The following is a 19,909-nucleotide window of genomic DNA, read 5'->3' on the forward strand; positions in this document are numbered from 1 at the left end:
GTCTCTCTTTTTGTTTTTTTGTACTGACAACAACTATTAAAGCCTCTTTTTTTCTCTCTCTCTTTTGCATTATTTGGAAACTCAAAACACAAACAAACGAAGTTTTAAAAGAACAACATCAAACGGTTTCAAGAAAAGAGAGAGAAAGAGAGAGAGGAGGATTTGATTTTAAGCATCATCATCTTCACCGAGAAGTGCGACGAGCATCTTCTCGTAATCTCCACGAGTGTCTTTGGTAATGGCTTTCTCGAGAGAAATGCTGTTCCTTCTCTGAAACTCTTGTCCAATAACCTTCAAATCAATCTCAGCTCTTGTAGTCACAATTCTAGTGAGAGCTCCTTCGTCTGTACCACTTTTGTTGATTGCAGAGCGAAGAACATCCACAAAGTAAAGCTCTGGTCTTGTCAAGCACTGAATCGTTGACCTCAACAGTTGGAGGAACTTGTCGTCCCCATCTCCTTCCTCAAGACTCTGTAAGATGAAAAAAAAAAACAGTTTAGTAATTAAGTTAATAAATGAATTATTTTTTAATTAAGCATTCTTCATCACCTTGAGGATTTCCTCGCCATGAGCATCTTGGTAGCGATTGAAAGTAGCATTGATCTGAGCTTTGCTCCTAGTGGACAAAATCCTAATGACCTCCTCATCGTTGTAGTGCTTGTCCTTGATTTTCTCATGGATTATCTTAGCTTCTTGCTTTGCCAATGTCATGTTCACCTCCTCTCCTTCGTACCTGTATGAGCTGATAAGAGAAACCAAAAGCTGCAAAAAAAAAAAAAGAAACATACATAAGCACTTGGTCATTAAAATCTTGATTTTATTATTAAACCTTTCTGAAGTCACCGGTGGTGTGGTGAGCAACATCCTCTTCAATAGACTTCTTGAAACGAGCATGGTAAGCTTGCCTAGCGTGAAGCAGCTGCGTTGAGGTCCTTGTGCAAGCTACTTCCATAAGCACTTGGTTGCTTGAAGTCCATCTTTTGGTTGCTTCATTAGCCAATAAAGCATCACGCTCGCCGGGCTCCATAGTCCAGAGCAAGATTGCTCTCTGTCCATGAAGCAGACAGCATCTATTAAGACACACACACACACATACACAGGTTTTGGGAGTGTTTCGTAAATAGTGTGTTACCTCGAAGTCGCTTGAGAGTTCCTTGTCAAGACTCTTGAGAAGGTCTTCTCCAAAGACTTCATGGTATGTTTGCCTGATCAGCTTCCTCTGTTCCGCGCTTCTGTGCGCCAAGATTGATATGATCAGGTCCTCGTTGGTACCCCATCCTGCCCAAAAAATAAAAAATAAAAACAAGGAATCCAATTCGCACAAGTCAGATCCAACATCATACAAAAGCTATTCCATTTCATATTATAATCTGAGTGTTAGATTACAAACAGATCATAAATACATTTCAGATCCTCATGGATCAATGACCTGATAATAATTAAATATTACAATACTTATTAGAAAAATGAGAAAAACACTACAAGCAATAAACATATCATATGGATCGAACCAAGTAACGATCAGATCAGTGAAGGAACAAGCTCGATCTACAAGTAACATGATCCTACTAAGAAAAAACAGAGAACAAGCATATATAGTACCTTCAAAGGCGGTTTTCAACTGCTCAGCATCTTCAGATGGGGAAGGAACCGAAGAAGAAACCTTAAAAGTCGCCATTTTATAAAAAATCTTTTCTTCTTTCACTCTCTCTGGTCAAGTGTATGTTGAGAGTCGAAGCAGATAGATGATCGAGACTTATAAAGGGAAAAGGCAAAGGACATGACGAGGCCTAACCGAGACTTATATTTTTGGGCCACGTATTTCTTACACCTGCTCAATTATTTGATTTCTTCCCTTTTTTCTTGTCGGCATTTAATTGTTAATAGTGATTTTCCGGTGTTATGCGCCGGGTTCGTATCTTATACTTTTACATAAATTTATAGATTATTATATGGTCTTAACAAATAAAATATATTAAATATGAAAATAAAAATATATTAAAAATAATATTTTCTGATATTTTTTTATAGTTCGTAATGACCGTAGTGCATTACTTTGTTTGAAATTATTTAGTTCAAAGTGTAATAGCATAAGTGGTTGTTACTAATCGATTTAATAAAATTAGAATAAAAAACCGATAGTCATAACAAAATTAATTTAGTTGGAATTTAAACATAAAACAAAGTTGATGTTTTATATAGAGTACATACTTATATTATTAATTATTAAAATAACTATATATGAACTATAAAACTTTTACTAATACATTTAGTTCAAATAACAGAAAGATGGAATACATTTCAAATTTTATAAATTTATAAAAATAAAAGTGAAGTGTCAATTTTTGGTAAAATAATTGGTGAGTATCTAATATATATTTTTAAAATTACCATGTTGACTTTTAAAATATAGAGGTGCTAGTTGTATTTGTTACTTTGGTTTCAAGGTCTCTCAAAAAGATGTAACTTAAAATAAGAAAATTATTTTCTATATTAGTTTTGTTATAATGGAAGATTTTGTGTGTGTTTATAACGAAATTCTTGTTTGTCCACCCTTATTTAGAATATCAACGAATCTTAATATGAATCTAAATATGTTTTTTTATCTAAAAACTATAAATGGTTCATAAACTCCTCTATTTAATGGACAACTTCTATTTTAACCGGAACTAGATTTTGACCCGCGGGTATATATTTTGTTTTAATTTTTATTTTAAATTTATTTTAAATTTATGTTTTTATTTGTAACTATATTTGTGTTTTTATTTGTAATATTTGTGTATAAATCTTAATCATAATCTATTTCATAAAAATAAGGAATCTAAAGGGTCTATAGAAATACACACTGCAACCGTTGAAAAATATGTGTAGCCAGTGATTTGAAATCTGATCAGGATTCGCGGTTGAATCGGTAAATCCGATGACCTAAAATAGATATGGTTGGATTTTGTGAAAAAAAAATATTTAGAAAACTAACAGAATCCGCAAAAAAATTACTTAAACCCAAATCTGTGCATCGGTTGAACCAATTGATAACTTTTACTTCTTCTTTAAAATTTTAATTATGTTTTTAAAATATTTTTGAATAATTTTTAATTAAGAAATTTGTTTTTTTTTAGTTTTGTTATCGAAAATTTATTAATGATGTTTTACTTTTGGTTTATTTTAGATTTGAAGTTTAGTTTTATTATTCACAATATACATATAAATATTTATGAATTTTGTTTTGATATTTTTTATTAGATGTCATAAATCTTAATTTGCTGCAACTTTTTTAAAAAACTCTAAACTATTTTTGATATTTTATATGTCAAACGAAAATAAAATATATTAAAACTAAAGTTAATTATTTTCTAAATGTTTATAAACATAAATATATACATATCCAAATTATTATTTTATATTTTATAAAACTTAGAAATTACTTAACTTTATTTTTTATATCATAATTAATATTAATATATAATAAAATTAATTTGTTTATTAACCTGCAGTTCATCCAGATCAAAATCATTCAGTTCAGAAACTCGGGTTTGTGTATCAGAAAGAAGTGGATCCCGTGTATTTTGTGATTAAACTGAATGTTAATTATTATTCGTTTGTGTATCAAAGTCGGTCCTCTAATTCTTGAGCAGACTTAATAGCAAAAAAAAAAACCAAAATCTTTAACATTTGATAATGCATAGTGTGTGTTCTATAAGTGCCTCCAGATTATTAATCAAAATAAAGAAATTTTATCGGGAAAAAAATTGCAGAAAAATAAAAATGAGCAAAGATCTATAAAATTCATTTGTTTCTAGAGTCTATATCTCTACATAACACAAAATAAGCCCAATAACCTAACTTTCAATTGATTAATGGCCCTCATTAAAAAATTAAGAATTATACTGATACAGTAATGGGCTTCCGATTTTGACAGTTATTTTAATTAAAAAATGTGTATTAAAGGTGTATTTCATGGTTGATATAAAATTTAAAAGGTGGACACAACTTTTATCAATAGGACAAACTGTAGAATTAATAGAATAGATGAAACAATTTCACCAAATCTTCCTCGTAAAAAGTCAATTTGTTAATTAGTAAATGAGATGTTAGCATCTATAACAATCATGAGAACGATAATTTCTAACTATCTGTGACATTCGGGCTTGCTGACTTGTTGCATTTAGTAATGGTTTTGACAATAAATGGTTAGTGTTGTGCAAAGGATTAATGGTGAGGGTAGTGTGTGGTTTACCTTAATTTTAAATAACTTTAGCAATTAGGTAACGTTTTTAAATTTCTCTCAGATTGGAAGTAATGACTTTTTTAGTTAAGTTTTAAGAGTATATTAATCATGTTCACGGTTTTTAAACTGTAAACACGGATAGCATACATCAGGGAAGTTATTGGTTTTCTTGCACAGTGTAATATGGGAAGATACCATAAAGTTTATGTGCCAATACCAATAGACCAAATGTTAGTCTTTTAGACTTGAATCGCCATCAATTACTAACATTATTAGAGTGGGATGAGTGGAATTTCTAGATTGATTATATGACGGTTACGTCGATTGCGTTAAAGAAGGAGAATTGTAGAGGCTCCATTCTCCATCGTCAACATCAAATACAAAGAAACCCTATAGACCAGTGTTTTGACACCCGACCTGGACATTGAACCGGAAGATTTACAGGGTCTCTGGATCATTTTGGTCAACCGTGGATGAACCGTAGTTTAGTAAATGATTTAGTTTTATTATATAATAATATATTAGCTATCAAAATAAATATATAAAAACTAAAGTTAATATTTTAAATGTTTTCAAACATAAAGTAATAGTTTGGATATGTACTATTTTATGTTTATTTTTTTTGAAAATACTTAACCTTAGTTTCCATTTTTGTATTTTTATTTGACATACAAAAAACTTCATCAAAGTTCACTATAATTATTAGTACATTTAGTGACAGTTAGAAAAGCTTAATAATTTAATAATAAAACAATAAAATTTAAAGCTAAACAAAACAGGCGGTGTTGTAAATGTGTTTTTATTAATTTCGAATATGAGCTCCTTATATAGGGAGTTACAATGTCTGAAACCCTAATAGGTCAGTTACAAGATGGACCACTAATAGGCCAAAGCCTAGTAAGTATCTTTTGGATAAACATCCATCTGAACCAGTCGGTTCATAACACTTCCCCTGGATGTTGAATCCATCTTGAGTTTGCCAGATACCAAATCCTTTTTGGGCTCGTGATACACTTTACCAATTACTTGGTGTTGCCTCATTAAAACCTTACCAGGAAAACCCAGTGGGACAAAACCATGGTGAAGGAAAAAGAGTACAACATGTATTACTTCCTCTGATTTGTATCTCCGTATATGCTCATGAGGTTGGCGCATGAGTAGACTGGTGGTAACTCCATGGGCGCCAAGTCTCTGAGCTGGTCTTCTAATGTGCACGTCCTGGACTGATAGGAAGGTCTCATGGACGTGGTGCTGTTGTAGACATGGTGAAGAAGCCGATTGACATGTCTAATTGGTTGGACTCGTACTTCTTCATATTTGTTTTCCAACGTGTGCATACTATTTGTTTGAGAACTATCCATAAATGGATCCAATTTATAACCTGTATCAATCAAAACAAAACCAAGCAAACACATCTTTGGGTTTGGTTAGTATAAAATAATCTCAAACATTAGTAAAAGGATATTTCAATCCTGTCCCATTGCCTTTATATTTGGAAATAACTTAAGCTTAGTTCAATGCTTATGTTCAGATGTGTATGGCAAACACATTAAGGCAAGGCGCCAATAGCACCTATCGAAAGGGACGTGTATGGCTTTATTTCCAATGCCTCATGGTCTGATCATTTAACAACATATATATTCATATTGCACTTTGAAGTCATTTAGACGTATAGTATTAAGTTTAGACTTAACTATGGTTTCACTTGTGAATATTTACATCCGGATGTGCCTTGAGTTTTTCTAGACTAAGGACATATGTCTTTGTCCAATCTAGAATCAAAGGATCCGTGACTGATAGTGCTCAAATTACCCAATAGAGCTTACTCTCTCAAATAAGAGGTACATCTGTAGTACTTAGGGATCGAATCACGAGGAGCTAGGGAACCAATTAAATAAAATCTACTAATCAATCCTAGGCAAGGTTGGTTTATATGATAGAAATGAAAATAACAAATCCTAAAATGAGTAAGGTAGTTGCTCTAACTAACAATATGAAGGGTTGTTTAAATAGGATAAAGAGTGCTAGATATAGGGTTTCTATTCAGGAATGGAGATTATAATCTCTATAAATGCTTTAATAAGTTGCTTGCATGATACTATAGATCTCAGCCGCTTAACATATGTGAATGAATCACTGGTTAAAATATCTAGATCTCTGGCCACATCTTTCGCATGATGACACAGAAAAAGAGTCGGTCGATATCCTTTTGAGATATCGAGCGATACACCTTTCGCGGCGCCGATCGATTTACCAGTAGGGTATCGATCGACGGCTTCTAGATCTGCCTAGGCGCGAACCGAATATGACCGCGAGGTCTCAAGGAGGAACTGTCGTTCTTCTCAACGGGAAACATGCATCGCTCAAATGGATAATTCAAGATAATCTAAGATCCTAGTGTTCTATGTTCTAGTTAGCTACTCTAAAACAAGCATAGGGTGCAATCCATTTGATGAGTATCATAACTTAGCAATTATAGCTTGGGGCTAATCCCACAAACCTATTTAAACCCTAGATCTAACAAGTAGACTACTCAGACATAGCTAAACAATTCATAACAATAGATAGATGAAAGAATTGCATAGATAGAATAAAGTAGAAATACAAAAGGAGATGAGAAATCTCTCCAATCTCTCTCAAACAAATAAAACTCTAGTCTCTCTCTCACACTCTCTGCTTTAGTTGTGAAAAGCTTCAAGCTTCAAAGGGTTTCAAAACTTGCCGTCAAAAAGACTTTGCAGGAGTATTTAAACATTTCCATTAGGTTAAAAACTCGTCAGGGGCAATCTCGTAATTTGGTGAAGTCTTGGTGAAGTAGTCGGCTAAACCATTTCGTCCTCGATATCGATCGACAACACTGAATGTGTATCGATCGATTATAATCTTCTAGTACGCGGATCTTCTCAGCAACATCGATCGACAACTCAGGATGAGTATCGATCGATTGTAATCGCAATGTTGACTTCCGACTTAGTCTTGAATGGTCAACTCGGGTGTATCATCTCTTGTACTCCAAAATGCTCCAAAAACATCACTTTCTCACGAAATGCTCCTGAACCTGAAAACATACCTAACAGGCTAGAAAACAGATTAAATATATAATAAAATACTAGTATACTATGGTTAAAAACGGGTAAAATCCATGGTATATCAACTCCCCCAGACTTACTCCTTTGCTTGTCCTCAAGCAAAAACAGTAGTCTTTGGAAAAGGTTTGGAAATAGCAGGAACTCAAGGATTCAATATATTGAAGTCATCACTCTATGGGTTTACAATTCATGTCTAAAATCCTAATCACAGAAGTTCATCATGCCTTATCCTAGCTTAGCAACTAAACTCATCTAGTCAACAACTTAGCAATTCTCATCTGACATTCCCCTCTACTAACCTCATTTCTTAACATAAAATAAAGTGCAGGATTTACCTTGGGAGTATCGATCAAAGAACACATGGATTCAACTCAAACAAGTATCTGAACACACAGGTAGTCTTCTCTGATTCCTTTCTCCCCTCTTCTCTCTTCACTGAATCTCTTATTAGTTTCAATTTCAACAGGTTTCGATGCCACATAGGCCATCTAGTCCATCTCATTGACATTTGCATTGTAACTCATACATTTTTGAAAAAGTGTAGCGAATATTGGGGTCGCAGGAATCACTCATACTCCTCATTTCCACAATGTGTGATCATTCTTGAGATTTTGAATACTGGGTCACAGGAGACACTCCTACCCCTCTGTTTCTCAAGAAATCATCTCAATCTTTTATAACATAAATTTAGATCTCGAGATGCCGAAGAGAGCGAAGGAAGGGAACCAGAAACACACAGACTTTTTACCTTCCAGACTTGTAAGAGGATTCCGATCCAGTGATATCCAAGCCCCAAGACAAGCAAATAAGTCAGTATTAGTGTTGGAGGTCAGCTTTGGTTCCTTCAAACAATCTTAGCTAGTGAATATAGATAGCAAGTTGATCCACTTTAGCATCTTTAGTACTCTCTGCAATTAGTAATCTAGAATGGTGCTAAAGAGTGGTCAGACAATCAAATAGTAATCCATATCAATGTTCCTATTTAATACTTATGCGAAAAATAATTTTGAAAAACATTTTAATAAAAACCAAAATAAAAACACATATTAGTAAACTCTCCCCATACTTAAATTACACTGTTCCAGTGTAACATCCGGTGGTGAGGTAAATAAATAAAACATAATAAATATAACAAGTTAGAATGAATAAACCTGTTCGACAAGATGTCGATCGATTCGTAGTGGTATACGTCGATCGTTAGTAATGGTCGTGTGGTGTCGAGCGATATGAATGGTGAATGTCGGTCGATGGAATTATCATTCTACTTGGATCTAATAGAAACTGCAAAATTAAGTCGAAAAATAAAAGCAAAAAGAAAAATAAAATAAAATAAAAATAAAGAAAAAGAAAACCTAATAGTGGGTTGCCTCCCACTCAGCGATTGGTTATAGTCATTTAGCTTGACTGTGGTAGGTGAGTGACTCATGGGGTGCAAAAACTGCTGATTGCCGGACAGCAATCATCAATCTTGTGTCTCCTACTGTTGAACCAATGTGGTGACGAAGCTTCTTGTGGCATCGTCTGCTTGTAGTTGCTTCTTATTTATCTGGAGGATTGTATCTTGAAGTTTCCTCACAGAATTCTCGATGTATTCGATTTTGTCAATTTCCTTGTCAATGGTCTGGTAGGTGTGTACGGACAATAACTTTAGTTCACTCTGTAATTTCATCGATCCTGTCCCTAATAAACTGATCTCGGTCTGCTAAAGACTCAGTGTCGATCGATGCTACGAGATGCGCGTCGGTCACTTCGCTGACGGGTCTGTCGGTCGACTCAGAATCCCTTGTGTCGATCGATTGTGAACATTGTCCTTGGTACTGCAGAGCATGTATATTGCCCTTCATGTGGCGAGTAGTTCTGCAGAGGCTGTTAACCCTTTCGTTAACAGTGTAGTCAATAGTATCACAGGTCCCGTTGAGTCTTCTTTCCATAGCATCCATAGCCTCATACAGCTCAAGTTTAAGTTCATCAACTGCTGCTGGAGTGCTTACTCTCTTCGCTGGTGGTGGTTCGGTGTCGATCGATGTTGGTCGAGGCCTGTTGATCGATGCTTCGTAGCTGTCACAGAGATCAATATAAGCTTGAACAATGCTCATGTCTCTTTCTAACTTGTCCAGCTGCCGTGACATTGTGTGTTGACATCGCAGGATAGGGGAACTGAAGAGTTCATGTTTTCTTACATACGCTTTCATCCTATCTTCCAGTTCTGCGAACCTTTTGTCGATCGATGATGAAGTATATGTGTCGATTGATGAAAAAGTGGCAAGCTTAGCTTTGTCATTCTGGCGAATTGTGTCCAACTCTCTCTGTAGTAGATCGATCCTCTTGCTTAACCATTCGACATTGTTGTTGAGAGGGCTGTAGACGTCTCCAATCCGTGTATTGATGTAAGCAACCTCCCATTCATCTTTCTTAGGTGATGAACATTCCGGTCGGTCCATGGATGTAGTCTTGCCGATGTCGATCGATGGTACAGGTACTCTGTCGGTCGATACTGGTGGCGTAGCCTCTTTCTCAAGCGTGGTTAATATGTTTCCAAGCTCCACTCTTATCTCAGCCATATCATTCTGGAAGTCTTTGTAACTGACATCCAAAGGCTGGAAAGTGTCTTCCACCAATGTGCGCATGTTTGCCTCAAGGTGCGCCTGAGCTCTCCATACATCAGTCACCATATAATCCACCTCATCTGTACTGTAGGGCACTGGTGGTGGTGTGTATGCATGGGAAGAGCGTGTGTGTATTGGAAGTTGTAAGCAACCTTTGTGAAAAAGGGATGCTCTGTCCAAAAGTCTCTTTACTTGCTCCTTGGTAACATGGATGATCTCACCATCAACTCCTCTAGCATAGCCAAACTCTCTGTAGACACCATATTCATCCTTAGCTTCCCACTTGAATCTCCTGGATCCATCGGTAGTGAAGGCACGTCGTCCAAACTCCAGTCGTCTGTTGGGCGATCGGACTCTCGGTCTGTCGATCGATCCTGGATATCGGCCGTCGATCGACGGTGTTGAAACGATGTCGATCGATTGTGAATGTCGAGGTGGACCGAAGTGTTGAGGAACTTGATCCTCCCTTGTGTTGGTGTTGTGGTTGTCCTGGACGTGTTGTAGGATGTTTGGATGGCTACGTTGTTGTGTGAACAGGTTTTCTGGTCCATTGGCAACTTGGAGGATGTCTGCTATGTCCTCTCTGGTTATGTGCAGAACTCTTCCATCCATAGCTCTTGCATAGCCATCTGTGTCCCTGAAAATTCCAAATTCATCAGGTGTTAGTGAAACATTCCTGATGTCATAAGGTTCATGAGATCTCGGTTGAGCTCTGTTGAAGGTGTCAATCGATGGGTGTGTGGTGGTGGCGGTCGATGGTGCACGTCTAGCTGCACGGTTGGATCGATTGAACATGTTGTTGCAGTCTTCCATTGATGAAACTCTGAATGCTGGAAGCTGCTGGGTAGAAGGTGAAAAGTTTTGAATTTTCGTGGCTTGAGTTGTCAACCTTTTACACCCATGTGTTGTCCTAATCGGTGAAATTCCGATTTTGTCCTTTAAGTCGTCCGGGTTAATATCGATCGATATTATACTGGCAATGTCGATCGATGGACGATGTCGTTTTGATGGATAAAGTAGATAATCGATCGATGATGGACGTTTGTTGTCGATCGATTGTGGTGCAAATCTGTCATTCTCCAGGTAGATTTCCCAAGCTCTCTCTTCCCAATAGTCTTCATCATATTCTTCACTGTGGTCTCCACTGTGGAAGGAGGTGGCTGTGTCTACTTCAAAACTCTCATGAAATCCGCTATCTTCCCAACTCCTTATTGAGTAATCATCTTCCTTTCGGTTGGGTGGGATGGCGAAATTCGGGTAGCAATGATCTGGTAGATCGAGTTTATCATCCGGTGGGTCTCTGTCGATCGATAATCCATAGTTGTTGTCGATCTCCTCTGACTTGAATGTGTCGATCGATGACGTCAAAGTACTGTCGATCGATCCCGAGTACTCTGTCTCGTACTCAACTTCACAATGACAAACTGCGATGATACCAGTGTCATCGTCCTGTACCACTAATTTGGCTGGTGGTTTGTCAAGCTTAACAGGGTCGTAGTGGATATCTGGATCTATCATAGTCAACCACATCCTGTTGGTCTTCATGTCACATATGGCTCCTACTGTAGCCATAAATGCTCTTCCAAGTAAGAGGGAAGAGTTCCAATTTAGCTTGATGTCTAGGACATGAAAATCCACAGGGACGATAGCATCACCAATGTGTACCTCTAGGTCTTTGATGAAGCCTCCAGAGTTTCTCTAAGAGTAATCCACGAAAGTAAAGATCTGTGGTGAGGGCTCTACTTGCAGGCCCATATGGTCTGCCATGACCTTTGGTAAGATGCTGACTGATGAACCAGTGTCACATAGTGCGTGAGGAAATTCAATACCTTGTACCACACAGGGTATTGCAAACTTCCCAGGATCACTCTTCTTTAGCAAAGTAATCATTTTCCTCATCTCTTCTCTGACGTTGTCAAACCTTCTCCTAATGTCAGTTTCAGTCTCCCTTGTTTCTCTGAAGAACATCCACAATCTCTTTGTGAAATAAACCTCCTCAAAAGGTTTCTCTGGTGGGATTCCGATAACTCTCTTAGTGAAACCATCAATCTCCTTTTCATTAGCTTCCCTCTTAAGGTTCTTAGGAATCTTTTCCTTCCGACTCTTTAACCTTCTTCCTTCAGTTCCCTCTGATGTAGGTGTAGTGTCTGAAGGGTTACTAGTTATTTCGGTAGGGATAACTTGTGGTTTCGGTGTGGGTCTGAGTACATTGAATCGGTTGCTGTCTATCGATGGTAGTTGCACTCGGTATATGAGAGGTGCGTGTCGATCGATAGGTGGAGAATAGGATCGATCGATACGTTTCTCTTCATTGTGTCGATCGGCGAGTGGCTAGTCTCGTCGGTCGATATCTTCATAGGTGTGGGTGGGTGGATATGGGTGAGAAGCCGCGAACTCAGCATGTGTCAAAATCCTAACCGCGTTGCAGTCTGCAAGCGTGTTCGGAAAAGACATCGTCGATGTCGATCGATGTGGACTAGTTGGTGTCGATCGACACCATTGCGATCCACCGAGACTTAGCAAACTTTCCACTTCAAAGTCTCCTTCTTGTAGCTTCTCCTGTTTCACCACTTGCCAGAAATCATCATCTATGATAGCATTGACGTGGTGTTTCCTATTTCCTTCCCATACTTCCTTAGAAGTTCCAATCCTCCTGATAGAGTCTTCAGTCTGGACAATCTGTGTCTCAAGTTTCTTAACTTGAGTGCACATGGTATCTATCCTCGTGGCAGATTGTTAAAGACAGAATCAATCTTCCCATTGAAGTCTATTGTAAGCTTCTGCTGACCTTCCAGAACTCTATCAATCATGGCATCAAACTTACTCTCTTGGGTGGGTGGCGGTGGGTTTTGGTAAGCTGAGTTGCCGTAGTTCCTTGTGTTGGTGAAGGGTTTCTGATACTGTGAACTCTGGTTGTAGTTACTCTTCTGACCACTGCCAAAAAAATTTCTGTTTCCACTCTGGTTTCCATATCTCTGAAATCCAGTACCTCCAATGTAGTTCACATCTTCCTCTGTATCATCCTCTCTAGCCTCTCCTTCTTCAGCTGAGCAGACTGGTTGTCCCAGAAATGCATGTAAAGCATCTATCTTGGTTCTGACTTCATTCATCTGGTCTTCACCTATGGCTGCAACCGATTTCTTCTTGTCAGAGTCAGTGTTCTTGGTGCTGCTGCTGTTGGCTAGGTTCTCAATAAGTCTCACAGCCTCTCTTGGATTCCTAGTGTTGAAGTTCCCCTCACTAGCAGTATCAAGAGCCATCTGATACCTTAAGGCGATACCTCTGTAAAAGGTGCTTAACAGCTGCACTTCATTGAATCCATAGTGTGGACAGTCTCGCTGGAAGAACTTGAATCTGATCCACGCGTCTTTAAAAGTCTCAGTAGGCTTTTGCGCGAAAGTGGCTATTTTGCTCCTTAAGTCTTCAGCGCGTGCCTCATCAAAGAAATTACGCACGAAGGCATTTTTGATGTCGACCCAGGATGTCAGTGATCCTGTAGGTAGCTGCTTGAGCCAGTGCGAAGCTTCTCCAATCAGTGAGTATTTGAAGATCTTGCAGAGTAGGTAGTCCTCGGGGATTCCATCCATACGAATAGCAGCGATAAGATCCTCGAACCTCTCCAGATGGTCCATAGGATGCTCGTGCGATTGCCCAGAATAAGGTATCTGAGACACGAGAGAGTAGTACTGAGGCTTGAGCTCGAAGTTCGGCTTCTGAATCTCTGGAAGTCGAATAGCTGATCTGTTGGTGTAGTACTCGTCTGGACGGTTATAGTCTGCCAACGATCGTGTTTGAGCTTCTCCTGTAGCCTCAGCTTCAGTTTCAGGGATTATGTTTCCCTGTGCATCTAGCTTCTGACATGTTGTATTACGCAGATGACCATCTTGATCATACAGGTTTCCATTCTCGCCCTGCGTGAGAATGACAATCGCGACCATGCTTCGCGGAGTAGTGTCGATTGGTATACGGTTAGAAGTATCGATCGATGTAGATCGGTGAACGGTATCGATCGACGGTGCTGCCGGAGTGTCGGTCGACTGTTGAACGTGAGTATCAGTCGACGGTAATGCGGTTCTGTCGATCGATGCGGGGCGTAGGTCTTTGCGGATTGAGCGTTCCAAGTGTGCAGGATCCTCTGAGAATAATAGTTGATTTTCCTTGTTGCTTCTGGTACTGCTGGGCATGTACCTGAAAAGTCAAAAAAAAAATTTAAATAAGAAAAGGGGGTAAAAGAAAAACCTAAGATTAATAAGATTAAATCTAATGGCGATCAAAGCTCCCCGGCAACGGCGCCAAATTTGATAGTGCTCAAATTACCCAGTAGAGCTTACTCTCTCAAATAAGAGGTACAGTTGTAGTACTTAGGGATCGAATCACGAGGAGCTAGGGAACCAATTAAATAAAATCTACTAATCAATCCTAGGTAAGGTTGGTTTATATGATAGAAATGAAAATAACAAATCCTAAAATGAGCAAGGTAGTTGCTCTAACTAACAATATGAAGGGTTGTTTAAATGGGATAAAGAGTGCTAGACATAGGGTTTCTATTCAGGAATGAAGATTATAATCTCTATAAATGCTTTAATAAGTTGCTTGCATGATACTATAGATCTCAGCCGCTTAACATATGTGAATGAATCACTGGTTAAAATATCTAGATCTCTGGCCACACCTTTCGCATGATGACACAGAAAAAGAGTCGGTCGATATCCTTTTGAGATATCGAGCGATACACCTTTTGCGGCGCCGATCGATTTACCAGTAGGGTATCGATCGACGGCTTCTAGATCTGCCTAGGCGCGAACCGAATATGACCGCGAGGTCTCAAGGAGGAACTGTCGTTCTTCTCAACGGGAAACATGCATCGCTCAAATGGATAATTCAAGATAATCTAAGATCCTAGTGTTCTATGTTTTAGTTAGCTACTCTAAAACAAGCATAGGGTGCAATCCATTTGATGAGTATCACAACTTAGCAATTATAGCTTGGGGCTAATCCCACAAACCTATTTAAACCCTAGATCTAACAAGTAGACTACTCAGACATAGCTAAACAATTCATAACAATAGATAGATGAAAGAATTGCATAGATAGAATAAAGTAGAAATACAAAAGGAGATGAGAAATCTCTCCAATCTCTCTCAAACAAATAAAACTCTAGTCTCTCTCTCTCTCACACTCTCTGCTTTGGTTGTGAAAAGCTTCAAGCTTCAAAGGGTTTCAAAACTTGCCGTCAAAAAGACTTTGCAAGAGTATTTAAGCATTTCCATTAGGTTAAAAGCTCGTCAGGGGCAATCTCGTAATTTGGTGAAGTCTTGGTGAAGTAGTCGGCTAAACCATTTCGTCCTTGATATCGATCGACAACACTGAATGTGTATCAATCGATTATAATCTTCTAGTACGCGGATCTTCTCAGCAACATCGATCGACAACTCAGGATGAGTATCGATCGATTGTAATCGCAATGTTGACTTCCGACTTAGTCTTGAATGGTCAACTCGGGTGTATCATCTCTTGTACTCCAAAATGCTCCAAAAACATCACTTTCTCACGAAATGCTCCTGAACCTGAAAACATACCTAACAGGCTAGAAAACAGATTAAATATATAATAAAATACTAGTATACCATGGTTAAAAACGGGTAAAATAAATGGTATATCAGTGACCAATCTCAGATGGCCTCGTGACCATGTTCCTTCTTAGAACAAAGTGGGTCAGTACTTGGACCAAGTGAATACATTCGACCATGAATCTTGCATTGGCTTGTATCCGGACTAAGGCACAACTTTCTTGTCGTCCTTATGACCAAATGGGTCTATGTACAGATATAGGGACTATGGGACTATGTTACCATACAGTGGGGCGAGCCATAGACTTTATAGTAAGCATTTAGGGTCAATGAACCTTATAGGCTTTTCATAATGGTTCATGCCTATCGTTAATCTATGCCTTATTCATGCACAAGGATTTCATCTTTAAGTATATTTAAGATACTTACTTTGTAGTCCCAAACAATCTTTGTTTGTCCCAAATTTAATCTTTCCCAAAACATTCATTTCAATGCTTTCTTTAGATAGTCTTTTGGGAAGTGTCTCCAGAGGTTCCTAGGATATTTTCTTTAGATCAAAATATTCTTGTATACTCTAGTTCTCGAGAACTTTGTTGCATTAGACAACTCTATATCCTCTGAGACTTATATATATATTATCCAGTGGACTTATATAATCAGGCGGTTTACATCTTTGAACCACAAGTATAAGTTTTCTTATGTGCCAGACTTATCGAGGAATCTCAATGTTTGTTGCATCCACCATAAGGAGCTTATCTCATTTTAATTGATTCCAGGTCTTTGTGATAATCCTTGTGCACATGACCATGCTTAATATTATGCATATGGTCGTGCCTTACATTAAGTGTATCTCGCCATAGAAATTACTTTCACAAAGACTGTTTTCTGTCCAACTGGTTTAGCATCTAGAGGTGTCCGTACTTATGGGACCGATCCTCCCTTAACTCCACGTCTACTTTCTTATTTGATCTTAATCTCATATGTTTGAATGCATTCATATGGACGTGGGTTTCATGATCCTCATTGATCTCATGATCTCAAGTGCTACATTGCGCATATTATATCATTAGTTTCGAGTACTCGTTTGTTCCTTTGTGTCCTAGACATGACATATCTTATTGAGGTTTTATTCTGTCCTTCAATACCCTGAAGCTTGGCGTCCCAAACATCATTAGGTACCTTATGTACAACCATTTCTTATGGTTTCCTCATCTGTGATCACTGCTTTAGTTTTGTACATGTACATTTTGATTATGTCTAGGAGTCCCTCATCCACGGATTTGCACCTTACTTTAATATCCGAGGGATCTTATCTTTAGAACTTATTGATCTAACTTGTTTAGATTCAGTAGCAACTTGATTGTGTTCTCTTGAACATCAAATCTTATTTGGTGCATTCATAGCTGGTAGAAATGACTTAGTTATTCTATTCGGGTCAGGAATCTGGCAATTATATTAAGCTAGCTTTTGTATAAACTTTATGGACTTCTAGAACTCATTCTAGAGTCTGAGGATCTTGCCAATATAAGGATGTTTTTATTCCATATAATTTTCTATTATCCAGCTTCCCCTTAATGTTGGATGGTCGGATTCACTAAGATGACTATCCGTGTACCTAGGCTTTAAACAACTTGTCCGTGGATAGCTCAAGGTATATAGAAACGTGGGGAACTTATATAAAATGTATCCAACATCTATTTCCATCCTCTCATCTTATATTTCTGTGGTGGAGCAATAGAATTTATAAGTGGCACTTCTTTATGTGCTAAGATGAGATGTGTCTGGCCTTTGACCCGGTTTAGTCAATGGGATGGGTACCAATGTTCACTTCTGTGCGTGTATGTCCATGTAGAATAAAAGGTGGATTTTTATTCTTATCCTTCCCCCATGGACATATCATACATTCTTAAAATACTTTTAGAATGTGAATCATGTAAAGATATATAGCCTTTTTAGGCGATTTTTCTTTCTGTTCTTGTCCTTTCATTATAAATATTCGTGTCCTCATTGAGTCATGAGATGTTTTTCTACATTCTCCATGATCATATAATGTTAATCAAACCCTTTGGGACGTGAGCACTCTAATCTATATTCACTTGGACGTTTTGAAGTAACATATTTTCCTTTATCCTTAGTTTAATCCGAATGGGATAAGACTATCTTTGTTCTGGTGAACTCTTTGATGTTTCAATATTGTGTATGTCCATGTTACGTGAAATGATTAACACTTACCCCCATGGACATATCATATTTGAATACTTTAGACGTGAGTTCACATAGCTTTTATCAAGACTTGTAGTCTTTGCCATCATACAATCTTCTTTGGGCAGTTTCACTTTAATGAAACACTTTGTTTTCTTTCTCTACCCATGGTTTCAATTTGAAACTATCCATTCATCAATTCTTAAGTCTTTCACTTATAAGAATGAGTATTGTACACGTCCTCTCTTTGTGTACATAACCTCAAATATGAATACAATGCACACGACCTGAGTCTGTCCAAACATGTACTTCTTTAGAAGAATGGGTACAAGTTATGGCCGTGTGTAATCTTAAGATTGTATGGTTTGATCTTGTAAGATCATCTCTGTTTTTAAGAACAAGAGTGGACATTTTATTTTAGAAAATAAAACTTTCATTAATTCAAAGATAGTAAAAATAGGAAGTGAATAATGTTAAAGGAAAAACAGAAAGGTATGAAATAACTAAGTAAGAACACTAAGGGCTTGATGTCGAGTCATCATGGTGATCTATTCTCTTATGCTTCACTGGATTAATATTTCTTGTGATCCATCCGACCATACTCTTCTTGATCCATGAGAATATCTTTGACACTTTTCCTTCATCTTTCCGAACCACCTTGGCTTTTATTTTAAAGCTTTTCTGATAAAGAACAGCTAGATACTTGGGAGTTCTGCATCTCTACCCCGAATGGTTTTTCATTCCACAATTATTGCACAACTTAGACCATCCCCCACGTCTATATCCTCTCTTGACATGGTTGGTTTCTAAGTCAGCCTTGTCGGCTGGTAGTGCAATAGCCAGTGGTAATGGAGTTGATCCCGTAGTCTTTCTTTCACTACTGTTCATTTGCAACTCATGATTTTGCTCAGCTTGCAACAATCTTGCTATTAGAGATGCATAGGTGGTGAAACCCATCTCTCTATATTATTGTAGTAACAATAAGTTGGTGGGGTGAAAGGTGGAGAATGTCTTTTCCAACATATCTTCATCAGTCACTACCTCACCACATAGTTTCATTTCGAAAACTATTCTGAGTAGTGCAAAGTTATATTCTCCCACAGACTTATAGTCTCGGAATCTGAGGTTGATCCATTCTCGTAAAGCTTTGGTATGTATAACCTCTTGGATACAATTTCAATTTTCTAGATCTGTCCAAAGCTTTGAGGGATCATCGGTTAGATATAGACTTTTGAGTTTTAGACAGAGATGATGGCGAGTGTTCAGGAGTTCTATCTTCCTTGCAATGTTACCCTTTGTGAAGCGTTCACATAGTTTATCAGACTCAAGTACGGTCTTAATATCTTGTGCCCATTGCCCACATTGCAAGTAGTTTTCTCCTGATATTATGAGGGAGGAATTCGACATCTGAAATATTTAGTGTTTTATAAGCTAGATCTTAGTAATATGTTCTGAGGAACTGATTTCAAAAAATTTCAAGAAATTTCTATAAAAGGAAAATTTCTAAAACGGAAACTTTCTAGAAATGAAAACTTTCTAGAAATTGAAACTTTCTAAAAATGGAAACTTTCTATCTACCAAATTAGGGGTTATAATATTGATCGATTCATACTAGCTAATCAAATCAATCTATCCAGCAACCTAATGATTCAATTAACCAGGATATTCAAGTTCTCTAGATTTCTAATCTCAATCGATCAAAATATAAACTTAACATTTCTTTTATGAAATAGGATCAATCAAACAATTAGGGTTTGATGACTTACTTTTATATCTCGATTTGCTACTTGGTTCCTTTGGAAATCTCAACCTCATTAGATTTGATCCTTTGTTTTCCTTAAACAAATTGATCAAAAGAAGTTAGTAAGATCAAATAATAAATCGGCTATAAACAAACTAGAAAGAGAAGTTAACAGCCTTAGGTTTTCTTTTGACGGTGCGGCTTGTAGATGGCGGTGAGAGCGCGTCTATGCTCTGATCGAGGCGCGGTGTGCGGCGCTGGATTCTCCTCGTCCAGATCTTCAAATTGGTATGTCGCACGTCGTCTGGATCGTTATGGTTTGAGAGAACGATTGATTTGAAGTTGCGTAAAAATTAGGGTTCTTGAGCAATTGACGGCGCATACTAAAACAGAACGTGCCGGAGCGTCTGAGATCGGATCCTAGCGAGGTTAGCGGCGCTGGCTTCGTCTCGTCGAGATCTTCAAATTGGTAT

At 37.7% G+C, this 19,909-nt stretch overlaps 1 protein-coding gene across 1 annotated transcript; it reads right to left on the reverse strand.

The window, feature by feature from the left end:
* Nucleotides 1-34: 34 nt before the first annotated feature.
* Nucleotides 35-1,768, reverse strand: LOC108818724 (annexin D1). The gene is made up of 5 exons (XM_018591646.2): nt 1,603-1,768; nt 1,133-1,278; nt 830-1,048; nt 550-762; nt 35-471 (listed from the first exon to the last, which is right to left on the reverse strand). Exons 1-5 carry the CDS (start codon nt 1,676-1,678, stop codon nt 169-171), a joined length of 957 nt encoding a protein of 318 aa, XP_018447148.1. The 5' UTR covers nt 1,679-1,768; the 3' UTR covers nt 35-168.
* Between the last annotated feature and the right edge of the window lie 18,141 nt (nt 1,769-19,909).

Source organism: Raphanus sativus, chromosome 8 (assembly GCF_000801105.2).
Source record: "Raphanus sativus cultivar WK10039 chromosome 8, ASM80110v3, whole genome shotgun sequence".
In the NCBI taxonomy this organism is placed as follows: domain Eukaryota; kingdom Viridiplantae; phylum Streptophyta; class Magnoliopsida; order Brassicales; family Brassicaceae; genus Raphanus; species Raphanus sativus.

Bases quoted from the DNA above. Each gene is read 5' to 3' on its own strand.
- LOC108818724 (XM_018591646.2), bottom strand. From the start codon at position 1,678: ATGGCGACTTTTAAGGTTTCTTCTTCGGTTCCTTCCCCATCTGAAGAT. The intron at 1,279-1,602 runs GTACTATATATG...TTTTTTGGGCAG, and splicing joins GTTGAAAACCGCCTTTGAAG to GATGGGGTACCAACGAGGAC. The intron at 763-829 runs GTTTAATAATAA...TTTTTTTTGCAG, and splicing joins CCACCGGTGACTTCAGAAAG to CTTTTGGTTTCTCTTATCAG.